The sequence below is a fragment of the Miscanthus floridulus genome, chromosome 7 (genome assembly GCF_019320115.1).
Source record: "Miscanthus floridulus cultivar M001 chromosome 7, ASM1932011v1, whole genome shotgun sequence".
Taxonomy (NCBI): Eukaryota; Viridiplantae; Streptophyta; class Magnoliopsida; order Poales; family Poaceae; genus Miscanthus; species Miscanthus floridulus.
This window is the reverse complement of record NC_089586.1, coordinates 17,451,768-17,470,444: the sequence shown is the minus strand read 5'-3', so window position 1 is coordinate 17,470,444 and position 18,677 is coordinate 17,451,768. Positions and strand designations below refer to the sequence as shown.

The 18,677-nt window shown below is 48.9% G+C and overlaps 2 protein-coding genes across 2 annotated transcripts; both read left to right on the top strand.

Moving 5' to 3' along the window:
- Nucleotides 1–12,729: 12,729 nt before the first annotated feature.
- Nucleotides 12,730–13,893, top strand: LOC136462700 (uncharacterized). Its single transcript, XM_066461761.1, has 3 exons — nucleotides 12,730–12,909; nucleotides 13,031–13,201; nucleotides 13,666–13,893. Exons 1-3 carry the CDS (start codon nucleotides 12,730–12,732, stop codon nucleotides 13,693–13,695), a joined length of 381 nt encoding a protein of 126 aa, XP_066317858.1. The 3' UTR covers nucleotides 13,696–13,893.
- Nucleotides 13,894–16,836: 2,943 nt separating this feature from the next.
- LOC136462699 (uncharacterized) lies at nucleotides 16,837–18,356 on the top strand. Its single transcript, XM_066461760.1, has 3 exons — nucleotides 16,837–17,016; nucleotides 17,138–17,308; nucleotides 18,129–18,356. Exons 1-3 carry the CDS (start codon nucleotides 16,837–16,839, stop codon nucleotides 18,156–18,158), a joined length of 381 nt encoding a protein of 126 aa, XP_066317857.1. The 3' UTR covers nucleotides 18,159–18,356.
- Nucleotides 18,357–18,677: the final 321 nt, after the last annotated feature.

Genomic DNA, 18,677 nt, shown 5'->3' with positions numbered 1-18,677 from the left:
TTATTACTGAGAACTTTGTTGCAGGGCAATACCCTCAAATGCTCCATTGAAGACATTGAGCGCTTTCATCCGAGAGTCAGAAACGACGACACGCGTAGCTTCCTAGACATAAGATTCAAAATATTCTTTCAAACATATTATTAATACGTTTGATTCTTTCAGTTAACATAATTTTGTACAACAGAGGCTATCACATCGGCTACACCGTACGGCTGCTCGTTGTGGTTGCAGGACAGACACGACGCAAGACATGTACGTTCCTTCCATAGGCAGAGGAGGCTTAGGTTCCTCTAGTCAAGCACCTACAGGGGACGAGGGCGAGGATGAGGATGAGGACGAGGACGATGTGGACCAGAGGCATGAGGAGCTTGGCCCCTCTTAGCTCTAGGATGCTCCCTTGACTCAGCCTACACAGCCTATAGGCACTAGGCGATGCCGTCGACCTGACCCTTATACTCTAGGTACCAACGCTCTTGGTCACAAGGGTAAGGATAAGACTAGGAGGCAGTGAGGGTTTGTGGTAGATGTTAGTATGTACTATTATGGATTTTGTAGTTACTTTCCAATAACTATTTGGGACTGTATGGATATTGTGGACTATGCAGGACATGTTATGTTGATTGTGATGTTCGATGTGGTTGTATTGTGCTCTTTGGACGATTAAATATTTGGATTATATAATGATGTCTCTGTTTGTAACTGTGGATGCTCCTGAAACAAGGGAAACTCTTGTGAATTTTTTCCGTGAATCATTAATTATACTACATTGCTAAAAAGGCACAAATGTAGTACACAGATTAAATGTGAATTCATTACAACGTGTATAGTCTAATCATATCGTACAGATACTTTGTAGATGAATCTAGGCTTTTCAGACAATAAAAATAGACTTTTCAGTTACAAGGACGAGGAGTACGATGACAGCAGCGATTTATCACTTCACTTACATAGTACACCTATAGCATCTAGGCTTTTCAGTAACAGCGAACGAAGGCTTTTCAGACAATGAAAATAGACTTTTCAGTTACAAGAACGAGGAGTACAATGACAACAGTGATTTATCACTTCACTTACATAGTACACCTATAACATCTAGGATTTCCAGTAACAACGAACGAATCTAGGCTTTTCAGACAATGAAAATAGACTTTTCAGTTACAAGGACGAGGAGTACGATGACAGCAGCAATATATCACTTCACTTACATAGTACACCTATAGCATCTAGGCTTTTCAGTGATTTATCATGTCAACGACGAATATACTTTTAAAGAAACGAATCTAGGCTTTTCAGTGTCCATTGAAATAGGCTCTTCAGTGAAACTAACTAGGCTTCTTGTGACCAGTTATAACACATTGAAACGGCAACTAAAGCTACCTCTGCCTATATATACGCAATTCTAGATGCATTGCTACTTACTACCCAACTAGTATTTTCTTTTGTTGCAGTACCAATGTCTGGAGGGTCGTCCAGAGGGAGAGGAAAGGGAAAGGGAACTACCATTGTGTGGGAGGATTCTCTTGGTCTCGATTTCTTTGAGGAAGCTCTTTATGAGAGGTTCCCAGTTGAGAGCAAAAGTGATTTCACCAAAGACGCACCATTGAGAGGATACGATGAACGGAAAAAAGAGTGGCCAAAATGCATGCATGGTGAGGACTGCCTAGTGCAGATGTTCACCGAGGCAATAGATGGAGGTCGTCATTTCTTCAAATGCCCACGAGCATGGGTAATTGCTATTACTATTTGTTTATTCAATATGTTCCTCTTCTATACAACTTACATGACATACTTATTGCAGTCTTCCTTGGCCAAAGAAAATTGTGGGTTCACTAGGTGGGTCGATCCTCGACCTATTTATTCGCATGTGAAGTACATCTACTACCCGTAGGACCATATCTTCGATCTAGAAAGAGAAGTTAGCAGCGGTTACAAGGACGACGAACAGGACGACAACAACAATGGTGCTGATTCACAGGAGGCACTCTGCAATGATCCATATTGCACCTGCCCTAACCACAAGAACTAGGGGCCTCCGCCGTCACCCCTGCCGCCACCACCACCAACAATGGGAGGCTACTGTGGAGAAGGTGCAACTTAATTTGCTATGTGGCCACACTACTAGGCCAACCCTATCTTATTCACATGGCACATCCATGTGTTTGTTGTTTGGTTTAATTACCTAAGGCATGTTAGGTTTAGTCGAAGGAACTATGTACCCTAGTTCGGTACATGTTCTCACATGCCATTTCATGTGTTTTGTGTATTGAATTATATAATGCCCTACTTCGTAAGATTTTGTTTGCAGCATGTCATCACATTTCACTACGTCCGCAATATTATACTGAATATTATGACCACAAATAATGAAAATAACTACATAATGAAAAGTCCAATACTATGCCACATTAAACAACACAATAATACTAGAAGTGTGTGCCGACAGTAGACAACATTGTTCATGAATAAACCATAGAACTAGCAAGTCATTGATACTACTGAGTGCAACGAGGCCACTTTCCCTTCCTCAGGGCATCAGGATTCTCCTCCATCGCTGCTTTCGCTCGGCGTGCACGCTCAAGCTTCTTCTCCCTCTCCTCCCTGTACGCAGCATCACACCTCCTTTCCTCCTCTTCCTTGTGCTCCTTTTTTCCATGTCTCTTCTCCATCATCTTCTTGTCCTCTGCCTCCCACCGCAATAGTTCTGCATCCATTCCTTGTCTTCAGGCTTGATCTCAGTGTCGATCCACTGCTCAAAATCACAGAGTGGTGGAGGGGTCTACAAAAAATGCAATTGTTACAAAACAAAAAAATCATGCAAGATGTCATATGACACAAACATCAATTTCTCACCGTCTTGTTAATGCGGCGCTGACGAAGTGTAGGCTCAAACACAAAATTAGAACACATCCAATACCTCTGCCTATACGTGTCCTCTTCATCGGACTTGGCTACCATGCAAGGATTGCCGCAAAAGCACATGGGCACTGGAACACCACTTGGCAGAGGCAATTGGTCGAAGGCATTTCCGGTCATCCGGCCATAACTACAATTTTGCCATTTTCGTTCTAAGAACCGAAATTAATTAACATTAAACCCTACACGTAGGGTTTCCCATTTCATCCACAACAATGAAGCCATATCATAACAACGTGCGATGAGGTTACCTTGGTTTGCTACCTTTTCCACGCCTTGGCATCCTACGGTTGTATAATACAAATATTAAAAATTGCATGAAACCCTAAGTAATGACGATTCTTAGGTTGAAAAATCCGAGTAATATATACCGAATCGATGCGAAAAAAAACTAGGAGGGGAGCGAGGATACCTTGCTCTCGAAGATCTACGGATCAAATCAAAGTTTCCAAGGACTACTATGCCGATTCGTGAGGTAGGACGAAGTGGGGAGAGAAAAAACCCGAGAGGGAGGAGAAAGAAGAGGAAGAAGGCTCGGGCAGGAACATTGGGGGCCAGGTTAAAACACCACCTCGGCGCCATAGATATTGATGCCAAGCTCGGCGTCAGGATCTACGGCGCCAGGATCTACGGCGCTGAGCTGCCTGCCAAGTCATCGCCACGTCTGCGTCGAGCCCAAGACCTCGGCGCCAGCAGCGATGGCGCCGAGACGTGTAATCTCAGCGCCAGCAACGATGGCGCCGAGCTAAGGGTCCAGATTTTAAAATCATACCTCTAGGGGCATATTTATGAAAATTTTTCAAAAAAGAGCTAAAAAATAAAAAAATCAGACACCCCTACAGCAGAAATTACATTCCTCTTGTTTCTTTTTTGTTTCCCAAGACATCTTTCTGCGTTTTACATTCCTCTTGTTTCTCCAGAAATGTGCTCCAGTAGGTGTTAAGAAAGAGAGCCATTTTAAGAAAACCATGCTTATATGCTTAGGACATAGTACTAGATGCCAACCCACCCAAATTGCAAAGGTATGCCTGGACAGAAATAGAGATCGTCCCATTGTGCACTGACATAAAGACAACGCTGCAATTTGCAGCTTTGCAGCGCTTTAATGACCGCAAGATGTCTACAGTGATTTAAAGATTATAATTTCTGCTTCCAAGTTATGCATCCGAATTAGAAATAGCACTTAAGGGGATACATTGTTGGGTGCAGTTTGATATTTTCCACAGCCGTGAGCATTGGTGTTTGATACCTTTCTTTTCTAATTCTGAGCACTTTTTTGTAAAATTTCAGCTTGATTATATGTTCTGGATTCTTAGGTACAATCTAAATGAAGGAATAGCTACTGCAGGTAACTCAAATGCAGTTGATACAAGTATACAATGCTTAACTACTTACCTTTGTCGAATGTTCAACAGTTTGTGGTGGTGGTGGTGGGGTGGGGGGTGGGGGGGGGGTTAGTTGCCATGTTACCGAACTTGCAACTTCAGCAATAGAACCTGATTTTATTCATGCGGCTTGTGTTACCTACATTACATGCTTGTTATAGATCAGACGAGGGACATCGATTGCAATCTTTGTTCACTGCTTTGTTGATAGCAAAGGTTAAAACTAAACTGTGGCTTGGTTATGACATTTTGACTCTTTTTGTACATGCTATTGTTAACCGAACGTGAAAAGGAAGGAAACGGGGGGCTTTCCCAACCCTAGCCTTAGAGCCTGCCCAGCCGCCACTGCCCTCCCCTTCCCCACCACCCTCCCCTCCCCTATGCGCCTCTGCCTACCTTCCTCCTCCCCCGCACGGGAGTGCATGCAGCAGAGCCCGGCTCCCCGCCCACCTCCTCCGCATCCGGCGGCCTCTCCACCGCCGGTGGCGCCCTCTCCCTCCCGGGCCCCCGCCCCGCCGCCGTCGGCAATGGAGGGGCCTGCGCCACCCTCAGCGACACCAGGAGCGCCGGTCCCCCACCCGCCTCGTACACTGGCGTAGGGTCGCAACGCCGCCTCCTAGTGCGCCGCAGCTGCTAGACCCCGCTTCCTCCTACCGCTCCGGGGGCTCTGACCGCGTTGGTACCGTCCGAGATCCACCAGCCATGGGCGCTGGGTCATCGGCAGCCAAGGGCCCACCCTTTTCCGCCCCCTTTGACGCCGCTGGAGGCTGCTGCTGCCGTGGCCATCAACGCCACGACCGGCAAACACGCTGTGGCCGCTAGGCCGGGTGTGGGCACCTCGGCCGTTCGCGGGGAGGCCACGCCGCCGCCAACGTCACCTGAGGAAGCCACCACCTAGCTCGAGTCGCCGCTGATGGAGGACGGGTCGCTGGTCCTCGTCGAGGACGTCTTGGATGACGAGGACACCTCGGCGCCTAGCTCGCCGCAGCGGCCTACTCCGGCGTCGAGGCTCGACATCTTTCTCGTCCACCCCTCTGTGCTCAGCTCGTCGTCCTCTCTGTCCCCCCTCGCCTCCCCTGTCCACCCTAGGATGGCTCGATGGGGCATTCCAAGGCTCGTCATTGGGCGAATGAGGACCTTGATGACTCCGATGCGGAGAGGTCACCGGTCAGCTCCCCAACCTCCTACCTCGATGCAGTCGACCAGGGGTCGCAGCTTCGGACGTCGCCTTTGCTGGAGCATGCCAAGCCGTGCCTCATTGTCGGAGGCTCTCGTAGCAACGCTGCTGCTGAGCGGGGCAAGCGCCCCATGGCTGAGGGAGCCTGGCTAGCCAACGTCGTAGGAGGCGCGCACAATAGTGCTACTGGTGCTGGCGTTGTGCATGGGCAGCGCAACCGTAGGACTCGTCAGCCATGGCCACGTCCCCAGCTGGTGCACGGCCTGCCTGCTCGACCCATGGATGGCCACGTCCCCGCCCGGCAACGCCTCGGACGTCGCAGATGGGGCTCTGCCCGCCAGCGCATCTCTGCTCCAGACGCCGATGGCTGGCGTGAGGTCTTGTCGTAGGGGGCATTAAGCGGTGCTGGAGGGGCTCGCCCCGCCCGCACTGCATCGGTGAACCAGCGGCCCCTACCCGTTATCCGATGAATCTACACGGGAAGTGCTTCAACTGTCTCTCCACCGCGTATAGGGTGGCAACCTACAAGCTACCCCTATGCTACCTCCGATGCAAGGGGTTTCGACACCTCGCGTGGGACTGTAAGCAGCGGCGGAAGGATCCTCCTTCTAGTTCCAGCACAGTTGATGCCCCAGAAGGCTGGCAACGACGCCCTGTCTGAGAGCGTACCTTGGGCAACCGGCCGCGTACCCAGGGTGGCACGTCAAGCGCAGCTAGAGTTGTGCTAGGTGCGACTATGCGTGGCAGCGCTGGGCGCAGACGGCGGAGATGTCGGAGACATCAGCGCCGACAGAAGGGGGACAACACTGAAGCGGCAATGAGTGTCGCCACCGACAGTCACGACCAGTCGACAGGGGCTGCCCAAGCGACATTAGACTTCACCTTGGTCACCGCTGGTGCTCAGGCATGGCACGGTGGGCCGACTAACGTGACGGGCATCGTTGAGCCCAACCCGTTGATGCTCACGCGGTACCCGCGCACCATGCATGATCGCGACATCTCGAAGGACTTGATGGTTGAGGAGTTCACAACCTCGCTCATCGGTAGTCCGATCGTCACGTGGCCTTCCCTTGAGCGCCTCCCATCAACTTCGGCGACCCCCTAGCTTTCGGCTGTGGCCCTAACAGTGGCGGCCCCCTAGCTAGAGGATAGAGACTCGACGGTGGTCTCCTGTGAGCTGCGGACACCACTGCTGCGCCCCATTCAGTGGTCGGTGGACTCACCGACGACATACACGATCGACCTCATGGTGGATGGCCCTCCCAGTTCACCACCGGGGGTTACCCACCAGGCTGTGGACAACGACGACTCCGCCAAATGACTCCTCGACAACTTCATCAGCAATGTCACGCGCAAGAGGGACTCTCCGCTGATTCGTGAACCTCCCAAGCAGCCTCTTGCTAAGTTGGTACTGCCGTGGCGGAGCAGGCGGTTGGGGGCTCAGAGCCTCTCCCGAGTGCTAGCTTCCAAGCGAGGTGAGGTGTTGATCATGCAGTGTATAGGCTACACCAAGGGTCCATGTGCGCCATCCGCTTCGGAGTTAAAGACCTTTGATAGGCTCTTCGACGGCAACCTAACTACATCCGATGCTGAGACGCTGGACGAGCTCTTCGTGTCCGTTGGAAAGGCACCGTCCAGGCAGCCGCGAAGATGCAAGGCCACCTCCTGGATCACAAAGCTGCGTCGATATTGGTTGTTTTTTTATGTAATATCGAAACATGAGGTCTTTTGCTAGGATAGTCCAGCTTTGGCTGTGTTAGGTCGACCTCCTTCGGCGCTCGATATAAGCGCGTTGTATGTTTGTTTAAACTCTTCTTCTTAATACAATGATACACAAATCTTTTGTGTATTTAAGAAAAAAAGAAGAAAATTCAAAACAGTGAGACATGCAAATAATAAAATCGAACATCCTTGGAGATTAAAAATAGAAAAAATAGGGTTCTTATTCCTATTCAGGTTACTCAAGATCGGAGGATCTAATTTCCTCAAGGGCCCTGTATACATCATATATAAAACAAAAGCGGGATTGTAAACAGATGCTGAATAGAACAATTTTCATATTCAAGGAGTTATAGTTAGGGGAGGCCATACCAAAAAATAGTAATAAAAAATATGTGAAAATTTTGTCTCTTTATTATTAGGTATATAGGTATATAAATATATATAGATTATATATTATGGACGATTATTATCCTAACTAGCAAATATGCTCGTGCGTTGCAAGGGAACCCGATACGTCTTGGAATCCTAACTAGCAAATATGTTCGTGCTTGGCGTTCCATGCTCGAGGGGCCTGCCACAGCCCGTAAAGCGCTTTGCGCAGTCGGAGCACCCTATGCTCCTCTCCCTTGATGGCGAAACCTGGAGGTTGCCTGACGAAGACCGTCTCCGCCAGCTCGCCGTTGAGGAAGGCTGATTTAACGTCCAAGTGATGGATGCGCCAGTACTTTGCTGCTGCCAAAGCAAGTAGCAAACAGACCGACTCCATGCGCGCTACTGGCGCAAAGACCTCCTCAAAGTCTATGCCCTCGCGCTGAACAAAGCCTCGGGCGACAAGGCACGCCTTGTGCTTGACAATGGCGCCGAGCTCGTCCTGCTTGACCTTGTACACCCACTTCAGGCTGATCGGACGGCATCCTAGCGGTGGATCGATGAGCTGCCAAGTCTTGTTTTCCTCGATCGCATTCATCTCCTCCAGCATCGCCTATCGCCAGTTTCCATCGTGCTCGGCAAGCACGAACGTGGGTGGTTCCTCAGCACTGACGAGTAGCAGCTCTGCGTCATTGAGCAGCCTACCCGCCAGATTTGAGCGACCTGTACTGCCGATGATGTCGTCCAGCCTGCGGAACCGCACCTCCTCACCTTCGTGGAAGGCATCCACGAACTCAGTGATGTCACTTGGAGGTGAGGCGAACTCAATCGGCGTCGATGGAGTTCCCTGTTCCGCCGGAGTGCTGGGCACAGCACCTGGAGTGCTCGGCACTACTTCTGGACAGCTCGTCATAACTCCTGCAGTGTTCGGCCACACTGTAGGAGTGTCCTGCCTCAGTCTTGGGGTGGTCGACACCACTGTAAGACATTTTGGCTCCGCCATGGGAGTGCTTGGCACCTGTCCTGGAGTGGTCGCCACCACTATAGAACCTCCCGGCACCACTTCTGGCGTGCTCGGCATCCCTCCAGAAGTGCTCGGCACTCCTCCCGGAGTGCTCGGCATCCCTACCGAAGTGCTCGGCACTGCCTCAGGAGTGCTTGGCTCTACTGCCGGAGTGCTCGGCACTCCTCCTGGAGTGCTCGGCACCTCTTCCCCAGCGTCTCCACCACCATGGATGACCAAGTGCTCGACGACGAAGGTGTTGGTGAAGCTGCCAACTTCCCCTGTGCTCGGACTGCTCTAGTCCCAAGCCGCCTCCTCGTCGAACACGACGTCGCTCGAGATAAGCACCTTGTCTCCGCGTGGGTCGTAGAGCCGGTACGCCTTGGTACCCTCCGTGTAGCCCAGGAACACCATGGGTGTGCTCCTGTCCTCTAGCTTGGTGACGTTCGGCTTTGTCTTCCTGACGTGGCCGATGCAGCCGAATGTCCGGAGGAAGGACACGCTCGGTTTGCGCCCATACCAAGCTTCGAACGGCGTCTTGCCCGTTAGGGCTTTGGTCGGAGATCGGTTGAGGATAAACACCGTCGTGGTCACTGCCTCACCCCAGAACCTTGCTGGCATGCCTTTGGCCTTCATCATGGATCGGGCCATGCCGACCACCGTCTGGTTTCGTCTCTCCACCACGCCATTCTGTTGTGGCGAGTAAGGCACGGTGTGGTGTTGCCCCACACCCTGACCCGCGCAGTACGCAGCAAACTCTACTGAGGTGAATTCGCCACCGTGATCAGTTCTCAGCACGCGGAGCTTCTTACCGCTCCCGGCCTCCGCGCGCGTCTTGAACTTCTTGATCGCCGCTGCCGCTTCGTCCTTGCTCGTCAGGAGTTGCAGCCACATGTAGCGACTGCAATCATCCACAAGCAGGAGGAAGTACCGCCGACCACCGTTTGTAGCAGGCGTGATTGGCCCACAGAGGTCGCCGTGAACGAGCTCGAGAGCGTCTTTCGCGCGATACTTGGCCACCTTTGGGAAAGGTAGCCTCCTCTACTTCCCGGCCAGGCAGCTATCGCACAGCTCGCCTCCGTGCTTGATGTGGGGTAGCCCTCGGACCATCTTCTCCAGCCGACCAAGCGCGTCGAAGCTAAGATGTCCGAACCAGGCATGCCACATCCACGGTTCCTCAGAGTGCCTTACCGCCAGGCACACCGGCTGCTCTACCTTCAGGTCGAGCAGGTACAACCGGTCCAGGGACCTCTTCACCTTGGCGAGAAGTCGCTGCTCCTAGTCCCTGATCCTAAGGTCTCCGTCCTTGATCAGTACCTCGCTACCATACTCATCTAGCTGACCAAGGCTAATGATGCTGGAACACAGCTGCGGGATGTAATATACATCCGTTAGCGCACGGTGCTCCCCGTTCTGGCATCTGAAGATAATGGTGCCGCACCCTTGGATAGCCACCCTTGAGCCGTCACCAAACTTCACCATACCGGTAACATCGCCATCGAGCTCGGAGAAGGATGCCTTGGAGCCCGTCATCTGGTTACTGGCACCAGAGTCCAGATACCACCGCTGCTCCTGGTCGGTGCCCACACATCCAAGGTGAACTTGGGCGCATCGTTCGTCGAGGTTGATAGTCTTCAGGGCCTTCCTAGGTCCTTCCACCATCGTCGCCTCTTCTCTCTCCTCGGCCTCGATGTCGTGCAGTGCATAGAACGTCACCATTAGGATAGTGGCCTCATTCTCATCATCGGCATGCGCTAAATGAGCCTGAGCCTTCTTTTCCTGCTTGCGGTTTGGGCACTCTGGTGCCCAATGGTCCATCTTCCAGCAACGCCGGTAGACGTTGGGGTCGACCTGCTTCTTCTCCAAAGAAGCCTTGTCGCGGCGCTTGCCATCGCCACCGCGGCTGGAGGAGGCTGCCTTCCCGGAGTTCCTCCGAGCAGCCCACTCCTCTTCCGTCAACAGGAGTTTCCCGCTATCCTTCGTTGCTGTTGCCTGCTCTAGGCGCTCATCCACCGCCCGTAGACGGCCTGTCACATCCTCAATGGTGAGGGTGGACAAGTCCAGCATCGTCTCTATGGAGAGAGCGATCTGGATGTACTTTGCCGGCACGGAGTGGAGGTACCTGGAGACCGCCTCCTCTTCGTCGATGGTGACGCCATGGCTCTTTAGCTTGCTGATGAGTGTCTGCAGGCGGAGGGAGAAGTCCTCCACCATTTCACCATCCTTGAACTTGAGGTTGGCGTACTCCTGCTTCAGAAGCTGGGCCGTCGCCTTCTTTGCGCAGTCAGAACCGACGCGCATCGCCGCAATAGCCTCCCACGCCTCCTTAGCAGAGCTCTTCGCCCCCAATGACTCCCTGTACTCCGCCGGTATAGCAACGAGGATAGCCTCCAATGCTGACATGTCATCTTCTTCATTGTCGGTGCCCTTGTCAACAACATTCCAGAGCCGTCGGGCTCTGAGCTTGACCTTCATGGTCACCGACCACTCTCCATAATTGGTGCGAGTCAGCGTCGGGCAACTGGTGCCGCTGACCTCCCACACCGTGCGAACAACGACCTCTGGTCATGGCTGGGCAGCCACAGCAGTGCCACTGCTGTCGCCCATCTCCGAACCGCCCGTCATCGCCAGCGGTTAGTCTGGCGACGGCGCTTGTACGGCTCTGATACCACTAGTTGGCCCACAGGACCACCGGCTCAGGTGAGTTAACCACTCACCAGTCTTGCCGAGCACCCGCTAGTGTTGCCGAGCACCCACTAACCGTGGCGACCACGAACAAGTGTTGTCCGTCCCCACACACTATGACTAGAGCTAGAAGAAGAAGAAGAAGGGAGAACAGAGCATGCACGCATAATACAAGACACCAGCGTTGGCCGAAGCCCTGTCTGTGAGATGGCAAATCTGAGCTCTCTTTACTGAGTTGCCGTGGTAGTCTATTTATACAACTCTATCCATCTAGTCCTAGTACAGCTGCCCTGCTGCAACAGTGACTAGATAACATACAGGGTTGACTCTGCGCCGGCCACTGTATGTGCCTATAGTGCTGCAGGTGAGCAGTTCGGCGCCTGCACCTGCAGCGGCTACAGTATCACCGCATGGGGCCTTTTCGGCGCCGTCTTCCCCTTACTGTGTTCACACAAGGTAACAGTAGATTTAGCTAACAGTAAGCCCATGCGTGTTGCCGTTTCATTATCCCCCCCACCCCCATCCCCACCAAGCATGATTCATTGTCTTAATACTGTTGTTTCAAAAGATTTAATGATTCTTTTTTCCTTGTTGTTACTCTTTTGAAAAGATGTGTTTGAAAAAAACATGTGTGGGACAGGCTGCTGCCATTGAAGAGTTCTGTTGAGTGGTCTGACTATTGCAACTACCTTCGGCAGTATTACAAGCGCAATGCCAGTGAAGTTGCTGAAGTTACTGGCAGCTTGGTTGCTTCGGCCGAATTTGTAAGTATACAACTGCCCTTTCTAAACCATCAGTCAAAACCTCCTAATTTTTTTCTTTGCTTTGTTGAATAAACTGGTTGTCAAATAGTGTCTCAAGAAGGAGGAGGAACTTGTGTGTCTTTGTGGAACACTCGGGTGCTGCGTTCCCCGATTGTGATCTTGCCTGTCAACACTATCGTTCAGAGTAACCTGATCCAGAAGCATGCACATTCAATCATATTTGCTGAAGAGGGCGGACTTCCTGTTGCTTTTGCGGTATGTGCCTCAAACTGGGCGTAAACAAAGCAAAAAATTGTGTCGTATTCACCGCAGAAGTACTACTACTCTCTAGTCCTACTGACCAAATGTGTTTTGCTGTTGACAATTAGCTACTGACCAGATCAGAAAGGAGGAAAAAAGACATGACTTTTTTTTTTGGGGGGGGGGGGAGGAGGAGGGTTTCAAGTCCTGTCTTCACAGTTCAAAATTGGCAAGCAATGTACTGTCATCTAACGTTTGTGATCTGCTTCTTGCTGCAAAACGGTGCTCGATCTAAGCTTTTATCTTTTTATTGTTGCAGACTTTATATCTATTTGCTGTGGTGCCATTTTAATTGTGCCATTTGGCCCTGAGCCCTACGCCCCTACATGCTCACTGTTTCACTACTACTTTTTATCCAACTCAGCACATGCACTTTCAGTAATGTAGTACTTCTTTTATGGCTTTTGACTAATGCAAAACTTTGGTTTCAAGTGTATTAGCAAGGAGGCTGACCTGATATGTGAGCTTCTAAAGCATCATGCTGAGCCTACTGATGGCATCATCCAGCAGAGCAGCATGATCCGCATGTGCGCCTTGAGCCTTATGCACCTACAAGGATCCCGTGCCATTGATGCCGCCGCCTCCATGGTGGTAAGTGCCTGCCCGCATCACGCCACCTCTGCCAAAACACTCTTAGGTTTAACTAGCATCCTCCATCTCTTCTATGTTTAATACTTACCGGCACTTACTGCACCAATGGCTTCAATTAAAGGGCATCACAAAAGAGTGCAAATTGATGTGTGATTGGATAAAAAAAGAGGACGAGCTTATCACCTTCAGTTTTTTCACACGGCACAAGCCTGAGGAATGCCGCTTGATTCGCGCCAGAACCTTGGACGTTATGCTCAGCATACTGAAAGAGTCTTCCTTTCCTTCTTCCAAGGTTAGTGGAATGGGTGATCAGAATGGCGCTGCTGTTGGATTTCTTTTGGCTGCTCCATGTCTTGGTGGGGCAGTCCAGTTATTAAATGCTGTTATGCCCTTCTGTTTGTAACATAGGATTTATTCATTTAGTTCTAATTGTCTTCACATGATCATACAAAATGTTGAGCAGGTTAGCTCGACATGGGATGAGCCGATGGGTTGGCCATTTCGCAAGGATAGCATAGATTCATTTTTTTTTCACTTAGTATTTATAATGCCTCTTGTGTCCTTCTGTTAATCAAATTCGACTTTATTCATATCATTTAATGGTAAGCCTTGTGCCAGTGTTAAAAATTTTAGACTCATTGGTGGTAAACATGCCAATCACTCAGGAATAAATTGTACATGTTAATCTTAGGTCATCATGATGGTTCTGGCACCAAATTTTGTTTTCATGTGTAGTATATTTCTTTTCTACTGCAGATGTGGCTTGATCTAGTGGCTAATAACTAGAAACAATGATGGTGGGCAGCTCCATGGATGAAGTTTCTTTTGGCTGGAACACTTTGCTCACTAATATGGGCGTCTAGGTTAAGCACAGTACTCGTTTCGGAGTACATGCCTACTGCTGTTGGGCATGGTTGTCAGATCAAACTGTAACAACTACTAGAATGCACTGTGCTATTTAAATTTGTTGCTCCAATGACATATCTTTGGATTTAACTGCACCGTTAAGTTTTGTAGTCCAAACCTCATTTTTCACTTTGGCAGCCACGGGACGTTCACCCGCTGCCGCGTCCGAACTTAACTTATATCCTGCACGGAGGAGTGGCTTAACAGCAAAGTGACAGATTATTGCCCGGGTCGTTCCGTGGTTTGTGGCTGATTAGCTGTTGTTGGCTTGTTGCCCGGGTCCTTCCGTGGTTTGTGGCTCAAAAACCATCTACCGCGTCAGGCAGCGGAATGTTGCTCGTGCAGATGGCATCAAAGGGCTTAAACTTTTGCGGATAATAAAGCACAAGGTTAACACACGTCTTATATTCTTGCCTCTTTCGCTCATTTCCTATTTCCTCTCATCGACATAGAAAACGTCAGATCGACCCGCCACCCATTGTTCCCAAGCCACCGGATCCTCCAATCATACCCTCACCTCCTGATCCACCTCCACCACTCCAGACAAACACATCGAACAACACTCTGATTCTCCCTTCCGAGGTCTCTGCAAGCTTTGCAGCTCTCATCACGTGGCGTGCAGCACAATACCAGGTTGAGGACAGTCAAGGCCAAAGCAAAGTTCCCCAAAAGCCACAGAGTACACAAGAGGCAACCACTACTCTACAGGACCACCACGACGCCAGCCTTCAAGGCGCCACGGGGGCCATGAGTCTACTGGCCTAGAACTACCGAGGCTCGGGCGGGAGCCTTCGTAGTTCGAAAAGGCTACTAACTTCAACCAATTCGCAGGTATGTTTCATCTCTGAAACCAGAAACTCCACCATTAAACGAACTGCTCTTGTCAATCGTTTTAACTACTTTGATGTGTTTGTAGTTCCAGCCCAAGGCCATTCCGGTGGCCTTTGGCTTATTTGGAACGATGATGTAGACCTAACTGTTGTCGACCACTGTCACCACTATATCATGGCTATGTGCATAAATAAACAAAGCATGAAGCAATTCGGTCTTATATGCATCTATGGTGACCCCCATCACCGTGCCACTGATAATATCTGGAGTCAAGTGCAAAATTTTGTAGTAAATAATCGCAACTTGCCTATGTTTTGTATGGGGGATATGAACAACATCATGCATGCTAATGAAAAGTTAGGTCCTAGAAGGGCTGATGTTAGACGTATTAACGTTTTTCTGTGCTCATGTTAAACAATGCGGTTTCATTGATTTGGGCTATAGTGGACCGGCTTATACTTGGACTAATAAACGTTTCAGCACTAACCCGACGTATGAAAGGCTTGATCGCTGTTTAGGCAATGCAGAATGGTGTATGGCGTTTCCAAATACGACGATCTATCACCTGCCGATGCTTCGCAGCGACCACGCTCCTATTCTTGCGGTTCTTAATTCCAAAAGATTTCGAACCAACAAACCTTTTCGTTTCAAAAATTGGTGGATTATGGAACAGGATTACCACATGGTTGCTCAGAAAAGTTGGGAGCGCTCTGCCTCTAGATCTTTCACTCAAAAAACTAGATTCCTTGTCACTGATCTGTGCAGGTGGCGCAAAACCAAACCCTAAATCTTTGACCAACTGGCTGCTATTGAAGATCAGTTGCTTCAACAACAATCCAAGCCTCCCAACCAACAAGATCAATCCCTTCAAAATCACCTAGCTCAGCAACACCAATGTATCCTTGAAAAGGATGAAACCTACCACATCCAGCGAGCAAAAAAACAGTGGGCTGTCAAAGGTAATCGGAACACAACTTTCTTTCACCACTCTATCATCAAAAGAAATAGGCGGAACAGGATTACCCACCTCCAGAACCCTGATGGCTCCCACTCCACTACCCCTGACCAGCTAGCCCAAACCCTTACTGATTACTTCCAAAGAGCCCAAACCCTTACTGATTACTTCCAAAGAATTTTTACTACCCAGCACTTGCACAGGAACCTTCAGCAAACCCATCTTCAGCCATCTCCTATTCCGGAAGACAATACAGGAACTATTGCAGAGAATACAATGCATTTGCCGTCAACAGATCCATACACTAACTTGATTCCAGATTTACAGGAATTGCATTCTATTGTTAAACAGATGAGAAACAATGCCACTCTGGGCCCAGATGGACTAAATGCGAGTTTTTACAAGATGGCGTGGCCATGGATTCAGCAGGACGTTCGCAACCTGATAACTCACTTCTACTCTTTTGCTCATCTTCTTGCTCAGCTCAACCAAACTTATATCGCCCTAATTCCTAAAAAAGTCCATCCGATTATTCCTCAGGATTTTAGGCCCATTAGTCTCTGTAATGTAATTTATAAAATCATAGCAAAATCTTTAGCCGATAGACTTAAACCTCATCTTCCTCATTCCATCAACTTGGCTCAAGCTGCTTTTATTAAAAATAGGCATATTTATTCTAATATTATAATCACCCAGGAAATTATTCACTCTTTCAATTTAAAAAGCTGTAATCCTTTCATCCTTAAATTAGACCTTGCCAAAGCCTTTGATCGTCTTGAATGGGATTTTATTGAAGCCGCTCTTCGTTGTCAGGGGTACAAAGATAATTTCATTCGCCTTATCCATGCCTGCATCTCTACGCCGACGTTTTCTGTCTTGGTTAATGGTGAACCGTCTGCCGCTTTTCGATCTCAACGAGGAATCCGCCAAGGATGCCCTCTGTCACCGTACCTTTTTGTCATTGCTATTAATGAACTATCTACTCGTCTGCAGGTTGAACTCCAGAACAGAAACCTCTCAGGTATTTCTCTGGGTCCCGGTTGCCCGCCCATCCACTCTCTTCTTTTTGCTGATGATTTGATCCTTTGTGGACATGCCTCTGTGGACGAAGCTGCTACCATCAAATCTATTTTTGATCAATTTTCGCGGCTCTCGGGCCAGGTCCCTAACTTTCAGAAGTCTTCTATTCTTTTCAGCAAAAATGTTGATGATCAAACATTTATGGCTTTTGACTAATGCAAAACTTTGGTTTCAAGTGTATTAGCAAGGAGGCTGACCTGATATGTGAGCTTCTAAAGCATCGTGCTGAGCCTACTGATGGCATCATCCAGCAGAGCAGCATGATCTGCATGTGCGCCTTGAGCCTTATGCACCTACAAGGATCCCGTGCCATTGATGCCGCCGCCGCCATGGTGGTAAGTGCCTGCCCGCATCACGCCACCTCTGCCAAAACACTCTTAGGTTTAACTAGCATCCTCCATCTCTTCTATGTTTAATACTTACCGGCACTTACTGCACCAATGGCTTCAATTAAAGGGCATCACAAAAGAGTGCAAATTGATGTGTGATTGGATAAAAAAAGAGGACGAGCTTATCACCTTCAGTTTTTTCACACTGCACGAGCCTGAGGAATGCCGCTTGATTCGCGCCAGAACCTTGGACGTTATGCTCAGCATACTGAAAGAGTCTTCCTTTCCTTCTTCCAAGGTTACTGATCAGAATGGTGCTGCTGTTGGATTTCTTTTGGCTGCTCCATGTCTTGGTGGGGCAGTCCAGTTATTAAATGCTGTTATGCCCTTCTGTTTGTAACATAGGATTTATTCATTTAGGCCTGATTTAGTTCTAAAAAATTTTCACCCCAAACTATCACATCGAATCTTGCGGCATATGCATGGAGTATTAAATATAGACGAAAAAAAAACTAATTGCACAGTTTGGTTGGAAATCGCGAGACGAATATTTTAAGACTAATTAGTCCATGATTAGACATAAGTGCTATAGTAACTAACATGCGCTAATGATGGATTAATTAGGCTTAATAAATTCGTCTCGCAGTTTCCTGACGAGCTATGTAATTAGTTTTTTTTATTAGTATCCGAAAACCCCTTCCGACATCCCCGAAACATCCGATGTGACATCCAAAAATTTTCATTTCGCGAACTAAACACAGCCATAGTTCTAATTGTCTTCACATGATCATACAAAATGTTGAGCAGGTTAGCTCGACATGGGATGAGCCGATGGGTTGGCCATTTCGCAAGGATAGCATAGATTCATTTTTTTTCACTTAGTATTTATAATGCCGCTTGTGTCCTTCTGTTAATCAAATTCGACTTTATTCATATCATTTAATGGTAAGCCTTGTGCCAGTGTTAAAAATTTTAGACTCATTGGTGGTAAACATGCCAATCACTCATGAATAAATTGTACATGTTAATCTTAGGTCATCATGATGGTTCTGGCACCTATTTTGTTTTCATGTGTAGTACTTGATTAACTGATTCATGATATTTCTTTTCTACTGCAGATGTGGCTTGATCTAGTGGCTAATAACTAGAAACAATGATGGTGGGCAGCTCCATGGATGCAGTTTCTTTTGGCTGGAACACTTTGCTCACTAATATGGGCGTCTAGGTTAAGCACAGCACTCGTTTCGGAGTACATGCCTACTGCTGTTGGGCATGGTTGTCAAATCAAACTGTAACAACTACTAGAATGCACTGTGCTATTTAAATTTGTTGCTCCAATGACATATCTTTGGATTTAACTGCACCGTTCAGTTTTGTAGTCCAAACCTCATTTTTCACTTTGGCAGCCGCGGTACGTTCACCCGCTGCCGCATCCGAACTTAACTTGTATCCTGCACGGAGGAGTGACTTAGCAGCAAAGTGACAGATTATATGGATTGGGACAGTCAGTGTGGCTGATTAGCTGTTGTTGGCTTGTTGCCCGGGTCCTTCCGTGGTTTGTGGCTCAAAAACCATCTGCCGCGTCAGGCAGCGTAATGTTGCTCGTGCGGATGGCATCAAAGGGCTTAAACTTTTGCGGATAAAGCCTGAGTGATTGCGGTTAACGC

Excerpts from the sequence above, each read along its gene's own strand:
- LOC136462700 (XM_066461761.1), top strand. The coding sequence starts at position 12,730 with ATGCAAAACTTTGGTTTCAAGTGTATTAGCAAGGAGGCTGACCTGATA. Across the intron at positions 12,910-13,030 it reads ATGCCGCCGCCTCCATGGTG|GGCATCACAAAAGAGTGCAA; the intron begins GTAAGTGCCTGC and ends CTTCAATTAAAG. Across the intron at positions 13,202-13,665 it reads CTTCCTTTCCTTCTTCCAAG|ATGTGGCTTGATCTAGTGGC; the intron begins GTTAGTGGAATG and ends TTTCTACTGCAG.
- LOC136462699 (XM_066461760.1), top strand. The coding sequence starts at position 16,837 with ATGCAAAACTTTGGTTTCAAGTGTATTAGCAAGGAGGCTGACCTGATA. Across the intron at positions 17,017-17,137 it reads ATGCCGCCGCCGCCATGGTG|GGCATCACAAAAGAGTGCAA; the intron begins GTAAGTGCCTGC and ends CTTCAATTAAAG. Across the intron at positions 17,309-18,128 it reads CTTCCTTTCCTTCTTCCAAG|ATGTGGCTTGATCTAGTGGC; the intron begins GTTACTGATCAG and ends TTTCTACTGCAG.